Genomic DNA, 23,950 nt, shown 5'->3' with positions numbered 1-23,950 from the left:
TAGTCCAGTGTTCAAACCACTACAGTACACTGGCTCTCTTTCTTTGGAACAGTCCTAGTGAAAAAAACTATACACTACAGAAGAGCAGTTGATTTGAGAAGTGGGGCTGAAGGTTAAGTGATTTGAATAGAGCTACAAATAAAAAGATGTGTTTGTACACTTAAAAAGATATTTACATCAATGAATTATAACTGTCTTACTTCCCTACCCCACACCTTGTTTATTTCATTACCCATGGGCTGTGGATAACTAGCAGGCCAGTTTGAATAGAATTATAAATAACGGCAGAAAACAATGTGTGCAAAGAAAGATAGTGAATGGTGTTCACTAAGTGAGATCAAGAGAGAAAACCTATGAACTGCCTCCAGCAAAAATTTTGTTCTAAGTTCCAAGGACCTGCTGACAGCATTCTGAAGGGATGGTAGTCAGTTCTAAAGTGCATCTCACTCTGCCATACATCTTTTCTTGGCAGAGAGCTTCCATTTATTCACTGATAGAATTTGACTTTAAGAATCCATTTTTTTAGACTGTTCAATTTCTGCTGAGGAAAGAGGGACGAAATAGAAAGAACCTCAGTCCCTATATCTGGTGTGTATAATATGACATGTAGCACTGCATGCATTAAACCATTTGGCAGTATTTGGGTCCTAATGACTAGATGTCATTTGTTTTTAAGATTTCATGTATCTACTGCCAAAAGGCTGGGATAAAACAAAAGTCAATTGCTAAAATGCTATTAGAAAGAAAGACATGACCTGTAATTTAGTATGTTGATAGTTGCAACCAATGTGCTCTTTTCCATGGGCATAGCCCTATTGACCTTCATGGAACTGGACCCAAATTAAACATACATATTATCTTGCTGTATATATTGCAGCACAACACCTACAGTCCTATAGATAATGTTTTGAAAAATATGTAAATGCATATTGATATTGTGGCCTATTATTGGGCTAATAGTTAAATTTAGAAATTAAGCAATTATCATTTTCACTGTGGTGGAAGTTGCCTAAGTAGAAGCCTTGCTAGGTATGTTGACTAACCTAGAGGAAGATAATGTGCAATTATGTAATATGTGTGAAGGCTCTTATGTAAAGTTGTTTATGTATTATCAGTTATGTGGTGTGAAAATTTTGAAGAACAGTCCCTCACCAAAATAGTCCCTCCACTATAGTTACATAGTATTGCATTACTCTGTATCTTAATACACACACACACACACACACACACACACACACTGTGTTCATAGCTAATATGCTTTTATTACTCATTCATGTTCAAGCCACCTCCACCCTAATTACCACCAGAGTTGCTCACAACAATACATGGTCATAGGGAAAATCCATTTCTCCTCTAATTATTTTGGAATTGCAGCTAAACGTACACAGAATAAAGAAGCCCAGGAAGGGAGAAAGGTAACAGATGATTAGTCTCTGCTATTTAAAAACAAAATAAAACCCCATGGCTTTAACTCTATGATCACTGGGTAGATTATAGCACTGGATATTACTCTGTCTATGTAGTAAATGATGACCTTGTCCTATAGTATGTTATAATGTACAGTGCCAATGAATTCCACATGCCAGCCATGAATATTTAAGGAAGAAGACAACTCCTACTGGAGCTGTTTAGATGTTCCTTTCAATTTGCCAGTCCCAGATATTCTGGGTGGATTCCAGTTAACGTAAAGTACATAAAATACCAGACTATCAGTAACTAATAATACAACACTGTGGGATGTTCAGTCACTCTCTGGACATATATCAAACTGGTCCCAAAACTGGTTCAAAATATGCTGTCAATTGATGTCAGCCAGTAAATATGGTCCAATGAATGACCCATATATAAGTAGCAAAAATGTTATGAAGAAAATAATATTATGAAAAAATGCATAGCGTGTACTTATAGAAAGCAAAGAACACAACATCACATTAAGCAAGAAACAAGTGGTCCCAAACACCACTGAAGTAGTTGCTTATAGCATAAGAGCAGTGGGCTGCTGTGATCACTGGGCTGGAAACTTACTTTGGATAATTTTTCAAACTTTTGTGACTTTTCTTAGGTATTAAATGTGGAGGAGTTCTCTCAGCACCCCATGGCAATGTCTCAAGCCCAAATTTCCCTGGACTCTACCCTTATGATATAGATTGTGTGTGGCTCATTGTGGTAACAGAAGGATCGTCTGTTCTGCTCACCTTTCATCACTTCGACCTGGAATTCCATGACAGCTGTGAATTTGACTACATCAAAATCTACAATGGGGTCTCAGAAGACCAAGGAAACCTCCTCGGCAAATTCTGTGGTACAAGTTTTCCTCCACCATTTACATCATCTTGGAATGTCATGAGTATAATATTTCACTCAGACAACCATGTGGCCAGCCACGGTTTCTCTGCCGTTTTCCAAAAAGGTTAGAATTTTCCTCAAATGGAGTTTTGTTTTTCCCCACCCCAGAAGTTACGATGTCATATATTAGTGGATGTATGAGTCTTATGTAGAAAGAAGTCAATAATACAAGAGTAGAATTCTAGGAGATGAGAGTCAGTGATGAATGCAAGAGTTTAACCAGTCAGTGGAGCTGGATAAGCAATTCACCAAGAACTCAAGGAAAGCTGTCTTTCTAGAGATAGACAGGGGGTCAAGATCACTTAAGCTTCCAAACCATCAGTGTGAGAAGAAGCAAAGCCAAAGGAAAGGTAAAACATACGAAAAGTGGAGTCAAACCTAAAGCAACAAGCAAACAATGACTGGGAAATTTACTAGAAGTAGAAAGAATTCACACACACAAAAAGTGCCTTATTGTGCAAGTACAACCTATGGATAGAAGAGTAAGATAGAAAGGAGAAAAGATGCCCAATCATGTAGGATGGCAAGAGAGTAAAGCAAAGCCAGAATCTGTTTAATATGCTCTGAGGGTAGAAAGCATGTAGAAAGAGAAGCACAAAAGCTGCAAGAAGGAAATGGTGGTTATCAGGGAGTCTATGGGGCTGGGACCTGGCTCAGAGAGCTATGCTCAGGTGAGCATGTGTACTCAACCTGCTTTCTGTAGAGAAATAATATCAGCTGCTGTGATTGGTAGGCAGTACAAAGTTTGTAGACTAACTGGGTCTGCTATGAAAGTTTGGAAAAGGTTACATTTTGAACTACAACTCTAAGAAACTCAACCAACATAACAACTGCCTGTGCTTATGGGAGATTCTGGGAATTGTAGTCTAAAATTAACTTTTCCCAAGCTCTCCAGAGGCACTCAACCTTCCTGGCCTGTTTCTAATTAACAGAGTATTGCATTTAAGGTGCACTCCCAGCTTCTTCAGCTTGGATTACTGGACTCCAGGATCCTGGTTGAAAAGCACTCCTTCCACCATGTCTGCACTTGGTACAGTTGCTGCAGACCCTAGCTTGAGCTGGACAGTGGCTGGCATATTAGGCTGTGGATGATGGGTTTCTGAGCCGGAATCACTCGGCCAGATTAACTGAGTAATTTGCAGTCTCCACTCATAGTTAAGGCTAACAAGAGAGAGGCACTATAATATTAAATTTTTCATTATTCATCAGCTAGCATCTTTTGGTGGATTACAATCATGTTAAATGGTGTTAAGACTTTCTGGTCCTTAAATTCACTCATGATTGCCCAAAACCCCAAATAACCCCCAAATCTACCTTTTCTTAATGGTAGCTTCTCCCTGCAAACCTGACCACTCCTAATTGGAGGAGAATGACAAGGCAAATCAATTGTGTTAGGCAAAGGCCTAAATACCATGCCCTCTAACATTTCACAGATGAAAACTGAGATGTGTATGGCCCAGCAACATCAAAGTGCAGACAAGATTCCAAAAATTATTGAGGAAGAACACACACTAGGAGAGGCTGTAGTAGATGTACAAATGTTTTCCTATAGCTGGACACAGAGCAATAACATCATTTGTGGGAACTGCTGGAGGTGCCTGCCAGTGCCTATTAGGTTTGGGTGTCTGTGAGAAAAGGGGGGTTTGGGGGCAAGGTGGGTGGGAGAGTATCATAGCTGCATCTCTCAGGCTTGTTGTTGTCGTAAGCCTTTAAGTCATTTCCAATGTATGGCTTCTCTAAGGCAAACCTATAATGGAATTTTGTTAGCAAGATGCAAGGTGCAATTCCCCATTCAGGATCTCAGCCATCAATTATTTTCAGAATACACTTGTTCCTCCACATTTGCAGCTTTGATTTTTGTGGATTTGATTATCCACGGATTGTTCTCTCTAGGTATATCTAGGTCCTCTAGCGCAACTCTATGGTGAACCTTAACGAAAAGTCACACTGAAGGACATAGAGATTCCAGAGAGAACATTCCAGTAGCTCCTCCAGCACAATTCTGTGGCCAATGTCTGGCAGATGTTGATCACAGAGTTGCACTGGAGGACCTAGAGATTTCTAGAGAGGTTTTCGCTAGGTGAAAACATGGTGTTCTTGTTATTTGTGGGTTTTCCACATTCACAGGAGTCCTGTGTCCCTAACCCCAGTGAATGTGGAGGGAGGAGTGTATTTGGAAATCTTTGCTAAAAACTTCCTTTAAATCAGTTAATATTTTTCCTCTTCATATTAAACTGTGATTAAACCTTCCCATAGAAATGGATTCATGGGATAATCAAGCTTTATTATACATACTCCTGGTAATTCAAGAAAACAAAGCACTTGGATTTCAAGTGCAAAATGATTCCCCCCCCCCCCCCAAGAGTGTTTCCTGTGTACTCAACCAGGGATCCAAGAGCAGTACAGGATTCTTTCTGTCTCGGGGCCAGCCAGCATCAGCAGGAAGGGGTTTGCAGGCTTAATTCTTTCTCCTTTCTCTCTCTCCACTTTTATTGCTTCTCCATGAATGCCTTGGTGTAATTGAAAACAGAAATTGACCCAACAATGGGAACTCAGGCTGTGATTATATTGAAGCCATTTGCGCTGCAGAAGTAACCCCTGTTGCGTTCAGTAAGACTACTTCAGAGTAAGTACTTGGAAGAAGGCGGTCTCTGGCAGCTGGCAGAGAAAAGCCCATGGGTTTTGAGAGAAGTATTTGCTTTGTAAACCCATGGTGACTGGCCACCATGTAATGTAATGTTTCTCAAATGCAATGAACTTATAAAACCTCCTTTAAATATATTAGAAGATGTTCCAGGCCTCCCACCAACTAAAAACATCATTCTGTGTAGAGAACTTTCTTTTACATCCTATTCCACTGACATTTTAATCATTTTAAAAATCATTGCCCAGCTGTAACACACATACAGACACACACAATCTTCTCTTTCTGTGTCACTTTGGCCAAGATTTTACATTACTGAGTATGTATATGTGTCTTCAAGTTGTCTATCAACTTATGGTGACCCCATAAATTTCATAGGGGTTTTTTTCGCAAGGAAGTACTTGGAGGTGGTTTGCCACTGTCTTCCTCTGAAATATAAGCTGCAGCACCTACAGCACCAAGTACTACAGTAGAGCAAGTACTAATCAGGCCTGACCTTGCTTAGCTTCCAAAATCAGATGGGATCTGGGACTGTCAGGATATTTCATGGCTTCCAACTGTCCCAGTGTCCCAAGGACAGTCCTGATTAATCCCCTGTTGTCCCAAATTTTCCAGCTGTTTTTAAAATGTCCCAGTTTTTCTCTCATGTTCCCACAGCCCCTCCTCATCCTCAGTTTATTTCAATTGCTGCAAACTAAGTTCTAAGTGCAAACATAATTTGCACTCAGTTAACTCAGTGGAGGAGAGGAGCAGAGAAAAGGATGAATCTTGCCCTTCCCAGGAAACTCAGGCAAAAGCAAACCACTGCAGTCTCTCCTAGTGTGTGTTCTTCCTCAATAATCTTTGCCATTTTGTCCACACTGATGTTGTTTGGCCACACACATCCCAGTTTTCAGCTGTGAAATGTTAGAGGGTATGGCATTTAGGCCTTTGCCTAGCACAATTAACCTCCAGCCGACCTATGTCACCTTGCATCTTGCAGTTACCTATACTGAATATCACTGTAATGCTACGTATGCGGATCACATAAATGTGCATAGCTGATACCTTGTCCCTTCTCATTCTGTAATGGAATCTGGGGCCCCACTGCAGAATGAACAGGGACTCATTGTAGCAGAGTGAACAGGGACTCATGACTGCAAGTGCATATTGCTATGTGTACTACACTGAGTCTCTATGCACTCTACAGCAGGGCCAAGACTCCATCACACTATGAGAGGAAACCCACTGTAGATTGCTCCCGATGCACTTCTGTACATCTTCCACACAAGAGACCTCCGGCCCTGTCAGCTAGATATGGTCATTGTGTTTGTTGTTGTTTTGTGCCTTCAAGTCATTTCTGATTTATGATGATCCTAAGGTGAACTTATTATAGGGTTTTCTTGGTAAGCTTTTTCAGGAAGGGTTGCCATTGCCATCCTCTGAGACTGAGAGTATGTGACTTGCCCAAGGTCACCCAGTGGGTTTACATGGCCAAGCTAGATTCAAACCCTGGTCTCCAGTCCTAGTCCAATACTCAAACCACTATGCCACACTGGCTCTTGGCCACTGTATAATGTCCTGTAAAAGCACTCCATATGTGTAACACAACATGTGTATGTCACTGATGTTTATCACACTATACTCTTAAAGTGCTACTATTCCACTTTGACTCCTCTAGCTGCCTCCTGTTGCATTCTGGTATTGGCAGTTTTAAGGAGGGGTATTTAGAATTCTCTGGCAGAGAAGTTCTAAATACCCCTCCTTAAAACTGCAAATCCCAGAATGCAACAGGAGGCAGGTAGAGGAGTCAAAGTGGAATAGTAGCACTTTAAGAGTATAGTGTGATAAACATCACTGACAGGATGCCAGCTATCATCTCCAATGTGAAATGGCTAGACCCACAACATTTCTCCCTTCAGGACACCTATCTGGTCTATCTATTCATATTTTCTGTACTTCTCCAGTATCTCCTTATATTGATTTGGTTCTCTTTAAGGCAATGGTACTCTGACATTTCACCCTTGGGATCCTCCTTTATATTACACACAGATGTCGCCCCCCCCACCCCACCTCCCACTGAACATAGTACATGAATAAAATATTTTCTTTATCTAGTGTGCGTATTTTCATTTGCACATTCATATATATTTATATTTTAACATTTTGTAAGGAGATAACATTGTTCAAATTAGAACAGTTTTATTTAAGTAGATTTAATATTTAACTCAACACATGTATAAATTTTACACATAAAAAGTTTGGGAGGAGAAGGAAGAAGAGAAAGGATCCAAGTCTCACACCTTCCCCCTTGAACAACTCTTGCACACATTCAAGATCCATTATTTTAAGGGATGGAGATTGGAATCTGTGAACGAGCTTTTCCACCATCTTCAAGGACTGCAAGCAATCTCTGCTTTTTATTTTTAATATATGATCATTTCTCATTTCTAGATGTTTGTGGAGGTGTGCTGACTGGCCTTTCTGGATCAATAACAAGCCCAGATTACCCAGAAAATTACCCCAACAATGCTGAATGCCATTGGGTCATCCAAGCAACTTCAAATTCTGTTGTCAAGCTGATTTTTGTTGACTTTCAGATGGAAAATGATGAGCAGTGCAATTTTGATTATGTGGCTATCTTTGATGGTCCCACTATGGATCATACACTTCTCAGTCACTACTGTGGGAACATGAAGCCTCCAGATATGGTCTCCTCAGCACAAGAACTGCTGGTTGTTTTCAAATCGGACTTCAACATTGCAGGCAGAGGTTTCAAAGCATATTACTTTTCAGGTATAGAAGAAACTTCTACATTTACCATGTGTCAGTATTTAAGTTATCATATGCATGAGACAATCTTTGGCATCTCTATTAGCACAAGAAGTCATCCTGGGTAAAGGAGGCTAGATATCCATTGTATTTCCTCCGTGTGTGTGTGTGTGTGTGTGTGTGGAGAGAAACCCTGGCCTCACTAAAGTCCCCAATGCTGTTTAACATTTACATGAAGCCGCTGGGTGAGATCATCCGGAGACATGGGGCGGGGTGTTATCAGTACACTGATGACACCCAAATATACTTCTCTATGTCTCGAACTGAAGCAGTGACTAAGGATGGCATCTCTCCTCTGAATGCCTGTCTTGGGGCGGTAATGGACTGGATGAGGGAAAACCGACTCAAGCTGAATCCAGGTAAGACAGAGGTACTTGCTATAGGAACCCCGAATCCAAGAATGGAGTTCTGTCAGCCAATTCTGGATGGGGTCACACTTCCCCTGAAGGATTCTGTTCGCAGTTTGGGGGTGCTTCTTGACTCGTCGCTCCAACTGACAGCTCAGGTGGATGCAACAGTCAAGAGCGCCAGCTATCAGCTTCGTCTGATACGCCAACTGCGCCCCTTCTTTGAGCCGAGGGACCTGGAAACAGTAGTACATACACTGGTAACCTCTCGATTGGACTTCTGTAATGCACTCTACTTGTGGCTACCCTTGTGCCAAGTTCGGAAACTTCAGCTGGTACAAAATATGGCAGCCAGACTGATCATGGGAACTTCTAGGAATGACCATGTAACACCGGTCTTGAAGTCCCTGCACTGGCTGCCTATTAGTTTCCCAGCAAAGTACAAGGTGTTGGTGATTACCTTTAAAGCCCTACATGGCTTGGGCCCAGAGTACTTGAGAGAACGCCTTCTTCCCTATTGTCAGTCCCGCACACTAAGGTCCTCTGGAAGAAATGTACTACAGCCAAAAAAATCTAGGCTAACATCAGTTTCCCAGAGGGCCTTTTCTATTACTGCTCCTAAACTATGGAAGGACCTGCCGGAAGAAATCCATCACATCTCCACTCTGACAACTTTTAAGAAAGCACTCAAGACGGATCTCTTCCGGCAGGCCTTTCCAACTTAGTTACCCTCTCCAGATATAGAGATATTTGCCCCCTCATCTGTCTACTCTTCCCCGCCTATCCTTCTGCCTATTTTTTGTTTAATGTTTTTAATGTTTTAATGTTTTTATACTATTACTGTTTAATTCTGTTTTAGTACTGGGAATGGGAGGGTAGGTCTAGGGTTTGATCTTTTTTTTACCTCCATTGTAATTTGTTGTATTTTATTGTTGTAACCCGCCCAGATTCTTCGTGATTGGGCAGGCTAGAAATAAATCTTTATTATTATTATTATTATTATTAACTACAAAGATGGAATTTAGCCTCCATAAGTGTTATGAATCCTCTACGATATGTTCCTAATCCCTGGAGGCCACCCAGTTTTTGCCTCAGACAATGTTAAATCTGATTCTAATGTTCATTTTGATCTGCTCAAGCCAGCCATTATTTTTCCACATTGAGCATTTCCTTTCAATGTAGCCTCACATCATGCAATTTGAGATTTACCTCATCCTGGAGATCTTAGCTTTTCATCTGTCTCCAGGATATGGCAAATCTGAGCTCTTACCCTATTGATAGACTTTTCTTTTGAATATACATCAATAGGGTAAGAGCTCAGATCAAAGAAAATGATGAGTCAAAATCACATTGTGACAATGGACATTGCATCTAGAGTTAGCATGAAAACAGAGGCAAAATGCCAATCTACAGATCCAGAAAATGGCACAGAGATCAGTCCTCTTGGGTGTGCCTAAAATATGCCCTATCTTTTTATGAGCCTGCTCAAATGCTAACGTTTTCAAGGGAGGCCCTCAAGAGGATGCCATCATCTGCAGGGAACCTACTTATGATACAAAGACAGCTTTCTTCTGTGTTGCCCTCAGACTGTGGAATGCAACAGCCCTCTCTGTGGAGTTGTTATATTTTTAAAAAATGTTTTAATTATGTTACAGGTCCTAAATACTTTTTTTTTTTTTAGAGAAAGCACAAGATAAAAATGCAACTAATAAGAATAACAAATGTATAACTAAAGAGGGACCATATTTTCACCACTGCATATATTAAGAAAAATCATAACATACAAACACGAGTGCACACACAGAGAGAATTTCTGCATGAGGAAATTTAGCATATATAATTATGTAGTGACAATTGGACCCAAGTCTCTCCCTTTGGACAGATGCTGAAGAATGGGAAATGTTCTGTCTGATTTTTTTTTTCTGATATAGTTAGCTAGTAACCCAAGTTAGAGCTCTGATGATGTCCTATGAAGCCTTTATGGTTTGTAACCAGGATGTCTCAATAACTGTGTTCTATAGTACAAAGCCATCTACTTACTGTGGTCTTCTACAACAGGCCTTCTTGCATGTCCAAACAACCTCTGAAACAGGCTTTTCACTTGTTGTACCCAAACTGTGTAACTCACATTCAGGGCTTAGAGAAGTTATTTTTTGTATTTCACCTCCCCAAATCGCCCAACCAGCATCACTCTGGAACTGTGAGAGTCCAAAGAGTAATTTTTCAAGCTCTACTCCTACCCAAATACACCTAGCTACTTCATTAATGGTATTTTTCCACATTGTAAAGATGCTGTTTTTTTTAAGGAAGGCTTTTGTTTCAGTATTTAAATATGTTGGACTCTGTTTACATTGTTTTACTGAGTACATTTCAATTAGAATTTTAACCTCTTCTGGTTTTAATTGTATTTTATTATTTTAAATTGTGCCTTTATTCTTTTTTTTTTTACTTTGCAGAAAAAATGTTTCAATAATAATCTGCAATAATAGACCCAGTTTGCATGTGTGTCTGTACACTTTGGAACTGTATCTCTGATATGAGAGGCAAGCAGAACCATTAAGCAACATATTGCACCTGTCTCATCAGAAACAGTGTGGTAAAAGGCACCTGCACAAGGCTGTTACTGTAGTTCAGATCACATGGCTTGGTTGTGCATAAGCTGGTGACTAAAGTCCACAATGGTTCTGACACACCAATATGTACTGTGAAGTGTAACTTCATTGGCACAAACCAGTTTCAAGCTACCAGGTTCTGAACCCCAACATACATAGGCTTTTATAGCTGCCATTCAACACTGGCTGTTTATGCTCCCAGCTAGTTTTAAGCTGAGGCCAAAAACTGGTTCCTAATATTGCCATTTTACAGCCAAGCCTGGGTGGAACTACAAAGGTGAACTAGCACTTTCCACAAAGGGGGAAGGGAGTTGAGTTTTTAAGGAATTTTCTAAGCAGACTTACAACGAATCAATGCTATGGCTATTTAAACAGTATCCCATTCCCTTTCTTCTGTAACCAGGTGCATGTCAGGAGGTATATACCACCATCAAAGGAAATTTCTCCAGTCCTCAATATCCCAACTCTTACCCCAATAATATCAAGTGTCACTGGACGGTCCAGCTGCCCCTAGGATATCGAATAAAAGTCTTTTTCCTGGACTTGGATCTTGAGGGGCGGAACAGCCTGACAGATGGCTGTGATTATGACCATCTGGCTGTGTTTGATGGAGGCACTGAGAAGGCGTCTCTGCTAGGAAAGTGGTGTGGGAGAGAAATGCTGTCTCCTATTATATCCAGTGGAAACCAACTACTCTTGGTCCTTCACACAGACAGAAATACCGCCAACCGCGGTTTCTCAGTGTCCTACATTGGAGGTAAGGCCCATTTTCCCATCTCTGCCACTCATTTTTTCTGTTTTATGGATTAAAAAATAACACATACAAGAGAGAGGCAGAACAAGGATGAAAATGATTGTGATGGAGAACATGAATGTCACAAACTACAAGTGGTCAGGAAGTGCATGAGTGTGCTGCAGGATAGGGTTAATATATTGCATACAAATTATATAGCTATGTAGCCAGTAATATTCCGTTTTGTATCCATATGGTCACATTCTGCCAGCAGGCCACCTTGATTTCAGCAAAAAATTATCTCTTTTCCAGCTTTACATTGCATCCTGTAACATACTAACGTTTTAAACTTTACTTATATTTTCAACTTTGAATGTGCTGAGCTTTGTAAGAGACTATGTGCACATCCATTAAACTTAGATCCTTTGACAAATTCAGTGGTGTCACTAGGGCTGGTGTCACCCATTGTCCCCTCCCCGTTGACCTCCCCCCATTTCACACCAAACACTTAGTAATGCTTTTTTGCACTAATATTTCTCATAAATCGTAATTCCCATATACCACACTGAATGTAATGCTATTAGTTGTGACATAAAAAATTAGCAAAATTAAAATTATACCTTCAAATTACAACATCATATGCACAACCTAAATGTATTTACATATACATGGTGACGATTTGGTTAAAATGTGATGTTTCTAAAGAAAAATTTTAAAGAAGATTTTAAAAAAAAAATTAAATTAAAAAAGTAAAATTTTGAAAGTTTAATTTTAAAAAATTCTAGGGCCTCTCCTTTCTCTCACCACTGAGCTTCACCCCATTCCAACCATCTCTTAAAGCATTTTAAAGGGAAGCAGGTGAATGCCACCGCCCATTTCTGCCCAAAGGTTGGTGTTTCAGGAACAGTGGTGTCACTCCCTTATATTATCACCTGGTGCAGTCTGCACCCACACACACCCCTAGTGACACCACTGGGCAGAGTCGGATCTTTCAAATCTTGTCTTCTGCCTAGTGATGGTGGTGGTCTGTAAATATACAGAACAAACTGCTATGAAGTATTTACTTCACTGAGGGTTCCTAAAGTAAAGATGAGCAGGGATGCTAGAACAGATCAGGTTACTCATAAAGAAATGAGTGTTTTTACAATCTAGGAAAAACAAAATAGCATTGCAAGAAGTGAGCTGCATACTAATCAAAGGTAGACTGGCCTATACACTGCCGTGGGATCTATTTGCAAATATCCCTCTTTGAGTCATCACTTGTGGAAGAGGAAAATATTTTGTATGTTAATAGTTTACATAGATGTCTAAAGTGTTCAAGGATGGCGTCTTTGGAGGAATATGTGGGAAGCTGGGACAGGATGGCCAGAACCATGACGGCGAGTAAGAAGTGCATAGCCTAGAAATATGCATTTGTAACTGACATTCACAGTTGATATGTATTCCATATGTAGAGGACATATAGGGACCATGAATGTCTCCCAGTTACTGAGAAGCAGCCACTATGATTGATGTCACTTGGGAAGCAGCTGATGGATGTTACCATTCACCCCTCAACAAACAGTGTCCAGTGCGAGGGGGAATTGTAACAGGAATCCTGCTTCTGACTTTTGCAATGGAGATCATTCACCAGAGGAGTGGGAGCATCAGTCAGCTGCTTCCCAACTGACAGGGGAACAGAGTCCCATTGATCACAGTGACTTCTTCCCAATAAGTGGGGATTGAGATGGTTGAGCTGGCATTCACAGCGTAACTATCGTGGTTGCACGTTTGTAACTCCCTAACAGCCAATATTGTGCTGAATTTGATTTTGTTCCTCCTAGATTTGGGTCAAGCAGTGGTTGTGTGTCCATGTAGGACTTTAGAACACAGCACAACACATTAACTGCCCAATGATATGCCAGGCGCATTAATTGTGTCTAATTCCATGTTAGTCTGGAATACCACTATGTAGGGAGAGCCTGTAGCATCTATAACTGAACAAAAGAATTTGTAGCATGAGCTCTTGGCCAGTTTATCACATCTCTATTCTGGTTCCAGGCCTGCACACACCACATTCCAAAGCTCCCTCCACCATTCATACGGGCATTCTCTCACTCTGTTCATAGACAACATCTCTCCTCCTGCCTTTGCAACCATCATTAAAACTGAGCTTGTCATCAAATCAGCATAACTACAAATTTTTCATTTCTATGACTGATCATAGCCATAGAACCAGTTCATTCCATGCATCTACGCAGTAGAAATAATGCAGTTTGATACCACTTTAAATGCTCCAGCCTATGAAATCCAGGGATTTGTAGTTTTATGAGGTCTTTAGCCTTCTCTGCTGAAATGTGCAGGTGCCTCACAAAACTATCAATCCCGGGATTCTATAGGATGGAGCGATGGCAGTTAAAACGGTGGCAAACTGTCTTATTTGTACAGTGCAAATGCACCCTAAAGCTACTGTCACAGTGCAGAAATAATGCAATTTGACACTGCTTTAACTGTCATGGCTCCATCCTATGGAATCATGGGATTTGTACTTTGTTGTGGCACCACAGTTCTGTCAGGAGGCTAAATATCTCACAAAACTCCAAATCCCAGAATTTCAAAGCATTGAGCAATGGTAATTAAAATGGTGTCAAACTGCATTGATTCTGCTGTGCAGATACAGCCTAAGTTTATGAAAGCTCTTGCTACAACTTCTTTTGCTCAGTTAGTATCAAAGGTGCTACAAGATCCCTCTGCATGCTAACAGTATGTAAGTTTGATTCATTTCTGGGGATGCTGCTGGTTCATTATCATTAACCTCTTGTGATTTCAAAGAAGACTCTTGTTTTTCTTTCTTTCCCCATTCTCCATAGTTGTTCCTATGAATGTTACCTGCACACGAACAGAATTTCAGATCCAGATCCCCACGCAGTCACTGGCCCAGATGGAACGAAATAAGGTCTATTTAGGGGTCCCATCCTGCCCTGCACAAGTGGTTGGCCTGAACTTTAGGATACATGCAAGGTTTGAAACCTGCGGCACAGAACCACAAGTAAGTGACCAGTGTAAGAAAAAATACCAAGAGCCCACTGTACTATAAAGTTCTGCCAGGTAAAATGACAGCATGTCTCCTCCATCTTTCTCCAAAACACCATCTTTTATGTGCTGCAGGGTCCCCTTCCCACTATTTATTTGCCACTGGAAAACAACTGGAATTGGCAAAGATGTTTCCAGCTCTCTCTCTCTCTCTCTCTCTCTCTCTCTCTCTCTCTCTCTCTCCAGGGACGTAGCCAGGATTTTAGGAAGGGGGGTTCCACCATTATAATGGGGCTTGGGAGCGGCGGCACAGCAGCACGCACCATTCATTTTTCTAATGGAAGGGGGGGTCCGGACCCAAAGAACACCCCCCTTGGCTACGTCCCTGCTCTCTCTCTGTTGTCCATCACACAGCAAGGAACAGAGCTGGATGCTTCTCCACACCCCAATGCTAGTAAATGAAGGCTGCACCAGTTAAGAGGTGAGTCGGAGGGGCTGAGGGAAGAGACAATGCTGCAGTTCCACCTGGTGGAACTTTATATGCTTCTTCCTGCTTCAGGATCTGTTAACTATTAAAGATAACAGAAGACATGTCCTGTATTCATCCTGGCAAACCTGCTTCCTGTCTGGATTACCTGTCAGTGGAATGACTTTGCTTGTTCAACACAAATAATAACAAATTTGAAAGCCATAGCTGTATCGGTAAATGAATAAGGGAAGAACGAGAAAACAAATATAAGGGAGAGAATAGTATATGGTACAGACATAGATAATTATCTAATCCACCACTTTTCTATTGCCATGGCACTCAAAAGGGTAGACATGAGCCAGTCCAGGCACTCATACATCCTCCCTGTGACCTGGAATATATATCACCCTTCAACTCCTGTCACAAGGGGAAATCTCACATTACTTTCTTACAATGGTAGATGTGCCTATGGATGTTTAGTTGAAGGGATTGAAAGAACTCTTTGGGATAGGACATCTGCTAACATTTGTTGTGTCTTAGCATTTTCCAGGCTATATTTTCTGGTCAGTGCCCTATGGGCTGACCTCTGTTGTTTCCTCTTCTCTCTGCCATGTTAACCCCAGGTCATAGTAACTGGGGCTATTGGGTCTTCCTGTTTGTGGATAAGCTAAATTTATTATCTTCATTGTACTCTGAAAAAAGTGATCTGTGAACCAATGCCTGAACAGAAGTTAGTAATGCAACTGTGGTTTTATCTTTGTGGCTTGACTAGTACTCCATGTCGTACAGGCAGAAAGACCAGTCTGACTTAAATTTTCTTTCAGGATAGAAGACCTTTCCCACACTCAGGCTGACAACCTGGCATAATTTTTTTTCTGAAAGACGTCATCATGATGATAATAATATGTATGCCCACCTCTTCCTATGAAGCGCTGTTTGTGTACTACGCAAAATTCTTCCAGATGTTTGCCATGTGTTAAATTATCCTCAGGTTGCACAAATTCAAACATGAAGGACAGACTACACTCTATGTTAGATGTGTCTACTCTTTGCATTTAATGTGCATGTTTTTAAACATGCAAATAACACCAGGGAAGGGAAGGTGATACTCATTGTGATCACAAGGGGCAGAGAGGAAAAAGGCAAGGGCCTGCTGAAGTCCTGACTAAAATAGAGGCTTTTCGTAGAAAAACTCCTATTGGTGCTAATAGCAGCTTCCAGGAGAAGGATACATCAGGCAAGAAAATGGCCTGAGGAGACATGCTAGCCTTCTCTAGATTATGTCATTGTTGCTGTTGTTGTTGTTGTTGTTGTTGTATGCCTTCAAGCCATTTCTAACTTATGGTGATCCTATCACAGGGTTTTCTTGGCAAGATTTGTTCAGAGAGGGTTTGCCTTTGCCTCCTTGTGAAGCTGAGAGTGTGACTTGTCCAAGGTCACCCAATGGGTTTCCATGGCCAAGCATGGATTTGAACCCTGGTCTCCAGAGTTGTAGTTCAACACCCAAACCACAACACCATACTGGCTCAACTCCCTACTAGTTCTACTACTTCCCAGCCCAGTTACACACGCACAATGCCAGTGGCTGCTTTTAATGTTAAAAAAACAACATCAGGCAACTGATTCTGCACCTCCTACATCATCCATAGTTTTTGCTTGTCATCCCACATACTTAACAGTATGCACTACTTCCTGATAAATGTTGTATCTGGCCTAAAATCTAAGGACTCTGTGATGTACAGAAAACAAACCTGTATGTAAAAACCTGAATGTAAAAAAATTGTATGTGACCAGAGAGTGGCAACAGGCAGAGAAAGAGAAAATCCAACACAGTATGTCTAATTATTAGGCTGCTGGCTTGATAATCAAAAGGTACAGGGCATCCAAATATCTCTTTAAAATCCTATGTAATACAGCCAGTGTGGTGTAGTGGTTTTGAGGGTTGGATCCTGGAAGACAAAGTCTGAATCCTCACTAAACCCTCTCAAGAAAAGCCTGTGATAGGTTCACCTTAATGGTTACCATAAGTTGGAATTGTCTTGAAGGCACACAAAAACAACAAATTCTGGAGAATGCCGAGTAAGTCATTAATTATTTAGAAGATTTTCAGACAGCTGTCTGTCTGTCTGTCTGTCTGTCTGTCTAAAACCATACCCATAACAGCTGAGTCAAGTTTCCTCATGTCACAGTTTTTATTGTTCATGATGAGATATCCCTCAAGAGAGATGATCAGCCTGCTTCTCTTTATTGTACCATTTTATGATTCCATGAGGTGTGAAATCGATCTCTTTAAAATTCACCTAGAACAATTGCCTAATAACCATGAGTGTTTGTCAGTGTATTTCTCAAAACTGATGTTACAGGTCAGATTTACAGTGGCATGACAGGATGTTAACAATCCTCTTCTGCTTTTTCTAGTTTTGTAGAGTTTGAGGAGCACTTTTCTTGGCACTAGATCTGTTAGATTCCTTTGTGTGCTCTTCCCTCTTTGAACAGGAAAGCTGTACAAGCATTTTAATGCATGTTCTGATAAAGGCATACATTGATTGACTGATGTACTATGGTTGGGAAGGATATGGCATACCTTTATGATGTAAAGGATTATTCTCCAGCTCTGAGTAGCTCATAATCAGGTCCGCTGTATCGATTTTCTTGCTGCTTGATATGCATCCATAGCACATACAAGTAGAATTTTCTGTTTATCTCCACCACATAAATGTAAAACAATGCATACACTTACTGAATCACAGGAGAAATTCACATACCCCATTCCCCTTTATTAAATTTGTTCTTATTTGAAAATACATTTGTAAGTCAACAATGTATTGTAGTGTAAAGGTGTTTTTGGGGGGGCTTGGTGTTTGTTTGTTTTTACAAAATAACATACTGGATTTTAAAAATATAAATACAGAAAGAGAAGAGCCAAAAAAGAAAAAGTTAACATGGAAAGGACAGAAAAACATAGGATGTGATCATGTGATATAACATATATTAAAATAAGAATCACTAACATTTGTCAAAGTACTGTAATACTTCTCTCCCCCCCCCCCTCTGGTTATTGTACAAGGAGGAATTCACTATCTTCCTCACACAATGACCCCCCCATCCCCTCAAAATCCATTTGTCTATTGTTTCCCCCCACAACACAGCCATGTAGTGGAGGGTGGCAGCCAGGAAGCAAGGCTGTGTTACTGTAGCCAGGTACACTACAATGAATCCATCCTCTGGGCCCTCCAAATATCCTGGAGGATGTTGTATATTATAAGGACATAACCAGATACTTCTCTCTCTTACCCTACTCTCACTACATAGGGGCAGGCATAAGACAGGTGGAAAAGGGGAGATGGGGCATAGCTCTGCCTGGGTGGAATTTTATGTCCTATCTTCCAAGGCAAATTGGAGCAAGCAACCAAGCTTTTGTGTATGGCTAAAGCAGAAGCATCCACTGAAAAATGGAAAGGTGACCTATTTGTCTTCACAGTCTTGGAGTATGAGTCTTTCAGCTACTGAAAAACTCATGCAACATATGACAGTGCTGTCTATTGGTTAAGATTCAGGACTCAGGAATATAAGCTGGAATCCTTTGGGGGCATTGCATCTTCATAAGTGGACTTGTGTCTGCGGGAATTAGAATTGTGTAGTTGTGCAATGTCCATATCCTGTAGAGGGCTGCTGCTACCTTATTCCACAGCAGAACTGGAAAAATGCCTGATGCACATTGGTGCCTGATGCACAATGGGACTGATGCACAACAGAACAAGTGCAAATCACAGCTGTCCTGATGTGTATCTGGCACCAGTGCTTAATTTGGGTGATTCTGAATCCCCCCTATCCAACTCAAGAAGTGCAAACAATGCAGAAAAGCTCACCTTAATCATTTGAACAATATCCAAGGAACCAATATACCTTGGTATCTAATAGCTCTTAGACCCCAAAAAAGAACAGCCAATTAAAATTGTCAAACACTTTTTCAGTGTCAAATAAGCTAAAGGCAGCAGAAACATGTCTTCAGTGTTTAAAGCATTCAAATTTGAAGCTGAACTTAAATAAGTTAGTACTGTAGGTAAATTACTGTTGTTATTTAATTTGGAAGCCTATTAGTTGATACTGCATCTAATATTTTAACATCAATGTTTAATAGAGAGACTGAGCTATAGTTTGCCCATCTAGTGTGATTTTTTTCTGGTTTAGAAATAATAGGAACAAAAGGCGAGAACCTAGATCGGGATCTTCCCTTTTACCTCCCATGAGACACACCTTAATCCACCGGGGGCGGGTGGGTGTCCACAGCTCTTTTGTGGATATGGGGGGCAGAAGAGCATCTAATTATATATCTATAGCTGGATGCATTAGTTACATAGGCTTGAATCTTGTTGGAGAATAGCCTCCAATGGATAGAAGAATGGGTACTCTTGAAAAATGATCAATTGCTAGAACTGGAGAGTACGAAAATGAGATTTGGATTTCATGCCTTTTTATGGTATGAAAAAGTTAATGCGAACAATGATTTTTCTCATCACTTTATAAGGAACTCGTTATTTAAAATTTGGTTAAACATTAAAAAAATGTTCTATAATCAATGGCCATTATGGATTTCAAGTCAAGAGGCATTTTATAAAAGATCTAAACAGGAAGGCCAATGCTGGATAACATATAAAGAATTATTAAAAGATGAAAATGGAAAATTAGTAATGAAACCCAATAATGAAATAGTACAATAAGAATTGGCTGCTGCAAATGCAACTGATGGAAAAATTCAGAATTGATAAAAAAGAACATGAACTAACAGCTAAAAGGAACGAGATTGATAATGTTATATTTGATGGGAAAAAAGGACATATATCAAAATATTACAAAATATTAAAACAAAGAGATCTGGAGTCTGAAACAGTAAAAGAATGTATGATAAAGTGGTCGCAAGACATAGGTGTAACAATTGATATGGGTTTATGGGAGAGACACAAATTCCTTCACACTATGTCAGAATTATAAAGAAAATTACATCAAAATGCATCACCCTTGGTACTTATCCCCAAATAGATTAAATAAAATGTATAAAGCTGGGAGTGGTACGTGTTGGAAACGTGGAAAACAGAGGCACATTTTATCATCTATGGTGGGAATGTGAAGAGACAAGGCAATTTTGGGGGAAAATACAGAAATCTATGTCAAAAATACTAGAAATTAATATACCTATAAATCCTTTACTATTTCTATTAAATATGACTGGTATTTTAGAAAAAAAATAGAAATAAAATATAGACGATTAATTCTATATATGATTACGATTGCAAGAATTACATTTGCCAGATACTGGAGAACACAAATAATGCCTACTTTAGAGGAATGGTTAGAAAACTTAACAGAAGCAATGCAAATGGACATACTTACAGCTCGTATAAGTGATTTGAAGATAGATGAAAGAAAGGAAGAATGGGAATGTTTAAAAAGATATAAGAAATTGGATCTGGAATAAAAGTATAAAAGGTATGAAGACCCTAGAAAATAAAGAAAAGGAGTTTATAATCGGTACCAAGGAGAAGGCAGATTTAAAACATAGTAAAGTTTATTGCATATGTTAGAGAGACAATGTAAATACAAAACTATGTTAATAGATTAATGTGAAATTACAACATTAAGATATATGTTTTTTGTATTTTGTATTGGGGAATATTGTATTGCTTGTACTGTATTGTATTGTTTGTCTTGTGTGATTGATATATTTGTTATAATAATAAAAAAATAATAATCTTGTTGGAGAATAATTAATGTTTAACCTGGAGTTTGTCCGGGATTGCTGCCAGCAATCTCTGACTTATGCTGATAACCAAGCCTGCAGCCAACACGTGCAAGCAAAACAAACCTTGTGAAGAAGCAGTCAAAGAGCAAGCCAAGGAAACAAGCCAATGTCGGGGTTGCAGAAAGTCAAGCGTGCCGAAAGACGAGCCAAAGTCAGGAAGCCAGAAAGCAGCATGGTCAAAACAGTCCAAGGTCAAAATATCCAAGAGATAACAAAGGTCCGGTCCGAGGTCAAGATAACAAGGTAGCAAGGTAACAAGATGTCAGGAGCTAGAGCGACAGCAATCACACCAAGGGCTCATGCAATAAACTCAAGCCTCTCTCCCACTTAAATCAGGGAAACTCTCCCTCGAGCCACCTGAGGCTGGTTTGCTAATTGTCTTTCTGCAATCCTCCTGGATCTGCGCCTGCAAGCACTCTCGGCCCTTCTCTCTTGATAAGAAGGCACCTGCAGGCACGCCTCGTCTCCAGAGTCACCACTAGGCTGTGGCACCATAGAAGGCCTTTCCTCAGCACTAGGACCTGGTTGGACCTCCTGCTCTGGGGCTTGGGAAGCACAGCTGGGACCTGGCAGAGCAGAACTAATACCTGGCGTAGCCTCAATCAGCCCTTGCTCTGGAAGAGGCTCATCCTCCTCCTCATCCTCCGAGAGCTCGTCTTGGCTGGCCATGACAGAGTTACACATTTGTAACTGTTTGGAATTCACATATTCCCTAGTTTGGGGACATAGAAGGACCATGGAAGTCCCCCAGTCCCATTTATCAGGCAGCTACTGCTTCATTCAATAGGAGTCCATTCTACTGTCCCTTGAAAAACAGCTGAGGGATGTTCCCATCCACTCCTCATTCAAGCAATCTCTAGTGAGAGAGGAAATGTGACAGGGACCCTGCTTTTGCCTGTCAGAACAGGGATCACTCTTGGGACTGGGTGGTAATGTCAGTCAGCCTGAGTGACAGGAGAACAGATCTCCATCAACTGCAGCTGCTGCTTCCTGGTAAATGGAGATTGGTGGGGAAGGAGCATTGGGCCAGGATTGACTACATATCTACATAACAGCAGTAATTACACATTTGTAATTTTCCAACAGGATTCTTGTCATATTTGTTGATTTTATTTATAGCTCACCTTTCTCTCAATAGGTCTCTGCTCCCCTCCTTGGTGATTCATAATATAAGATCATGGAGAATGCATTTACCATTGTAAATTCAGTTGTAGGCCCATACCTAGACACATAGCTTGACATAGACCTGTCAACTTATGGTGACCCCATGAATTTTATAGTTTTCCTTCTGCAAAGAATGTGCACAATTAGTTTGCTATTACCTTCCTCTGAATACAGCCCATAGCACCTGGTATTTCTTGGTGGTTTCCCATCTAAGTACAATGCAGGCCTGAGCATGCTTAGCTTCCAATATCACTAAAGGTTCAACAAGCCTCCAATTTTGCTGTCTGTCTGGCAGAGCAAAAACATAAGGAGTTGTCAAGCACATGGCAACTACAATACACTGCTGCTGGGCCATGTTCAGCTTGGTTGATCACGGACTGGGCAAGCTGCCTTGTATGAATTGCTTTATTTATTTATTTTTATCTTTAAAACATAGCAAAATATTAAATGTGTAATTAATACAGTATTTCATAGAATCGGCCTAAGAAATCCTAAGAAATTTTATTACTGGCACAGAAACTGAAGCTGTTTATAAAACACTTCTTTCCTTTTGTCTTTTTTTAGAAAAGAAATAACACCTCTGTAATTGTCAGCATCCTGCACATTGACTTTTCAGATGGAAATCAGGAGGACGTTCACCAGTATGAAGTGCAGTGTGAGCCTAAAAGGAAAGAGGCGTCTGTGAATCTTATCTCTGGCTCTGATCCCTACAGGCTGAACCAGTATGCTGAGAACCTGGTAGACTCCCAGCAGGAGGATGGAGAGGCAGCAGAAGCCTATGAGACCAAGGGCCAGGACACCAGTGACATTGTCTTCATCAGCATCTGTATTCTTGCTGGGGTTCTTATGGTAATTGCTATTGTTGGATTAGTCTTGCTATAGGGTGCTTATGACTTCGTCAGTCAACAGAAACTGAAGCTACTTTGTGCCTGAACACTCATCCAGTTTTTATGCCAGCTACTTAGGGCGCGCCTGGGAGGCTATGTGCTCTGGAGTCAGATTAGGTGGCTATCTTCAATAGCACCACACAATGACACTGTTAGATTGCTCTTGGCTCCTGCCAGCCTGGATCTCAACAGAACTTGCTCAGAATCACAGTTTCAGCATGGGTGCATTAGACAGATGATTACTAGTGTCCTCTCTCTTTTTTCTTCTATCCCCCCTGCCTTTATTCTGGAACAAGAAGAATACAAAAACAATGATACAAAAACATAGGCAGGTTATTCAAAAACCCATATGCAAGGCGTTTTTGAATAACCCATATGCAAAGGGTCTTTACCACCTTTGAGACTAACTGAAAGAAAGAAACTGGAGGCATGAGCTTTCAAAGACTTGAGCCCAATGGTGACCCCACCCCTCTTCTGAGGTGTCACCCACTGCAGGCTACACCCACATGCATACATACATATCCCTAGTGATGCCACTGCTTGAGCTAATTTCCTCACAGTGGTGTCACCCAACCTGGTGACACCCAGTGGGGGGTGGGGGGTGGGACTTCTGGCACACATGCCCCACACGGTAGCATGGATGCATGGGAGTGCGCACGCACACAAGTGAATGCTTGTGCAGCCCCATGGCAGCCCAGACAGGGAATGCAAGGCCTCATGGCAGCCTAGAAAGGATGCCCAAGGCCTCACAGCATCCCAGACAGGGTGCCCAAGGCCCCGGGAAGACCCCACAGGGGTTGGGGACTGACCAGGTGTCACCCCCTCTTCTGAGGTGTCACCCGGTGTGGCCTGCACCCCCCTTCCCCAGCGATGCTACTGTTTCCTCAGATAGGCTCAAGTCTACAAAACCTCATGCTACCAGCATCTTTCTTTCAGTCAGTCTCAAAGGTGCTACAAGATCCCTTTGCATACTGATAGGCAGTTAATATGAGGAAAAGCACATCACCTTGTCCCTTGTAAAATATTGTCAATGAGGAAGAATAATTGCACACTAAAGGCCTCATCTGGAAACAAGCTGCATGATCATCCCAGCACTCTCCCACCCCCTGTGTTCAAATAAAACTG

The 23,950-nt window shown here is 40.9% G+C and overlaps 1 protein-coding gene across 1 annotated transcript; it reads left to right on the top strand.

Moving 5' to 3' along the window:
- Positions 1-2,049: 2,049 nt before the first annotated feature.
- On the top strand, positions 2,050-22,820 carry CDCP2 (CUB domain containing protein 2; the record flags this gene model as incomplete). The annotated part of the gene is given in 5 exon segments (XM_089518671.1): positions 2,050-2,410; positions 7,424-7,765; positions 11,164-11,517; positions 14,343-14,521; positions 22,503-22,820. Coding segments are annotated over 5 exon segments (1,554 nt in total), but the record flags the coding sequence as incomplete, so codon positions are not given.
- Between the last annotated feature and the right edge of the window lie 1,130 nt (positions 22,821-23,950).

Source organism: Sceloporus occidentalis, unplaced genomic scaffold, assembly GCF_023333645.1.
Source record: "Sceloporus occidentalis isolate IW3139 unplaced genomic scaffold, rSceOcc1.0.p SCAF_3, whole genome shotgun sequence".
NCBI lineage: Eukaryota > Metazoa > Chordata > Lepidosauria > Squamata > Phrynosomatidae > Sceloporus > Sceloporus occidentalis.
This window is presented reverse-complemented; position numbering and strand designations above follow the sequence as displayed.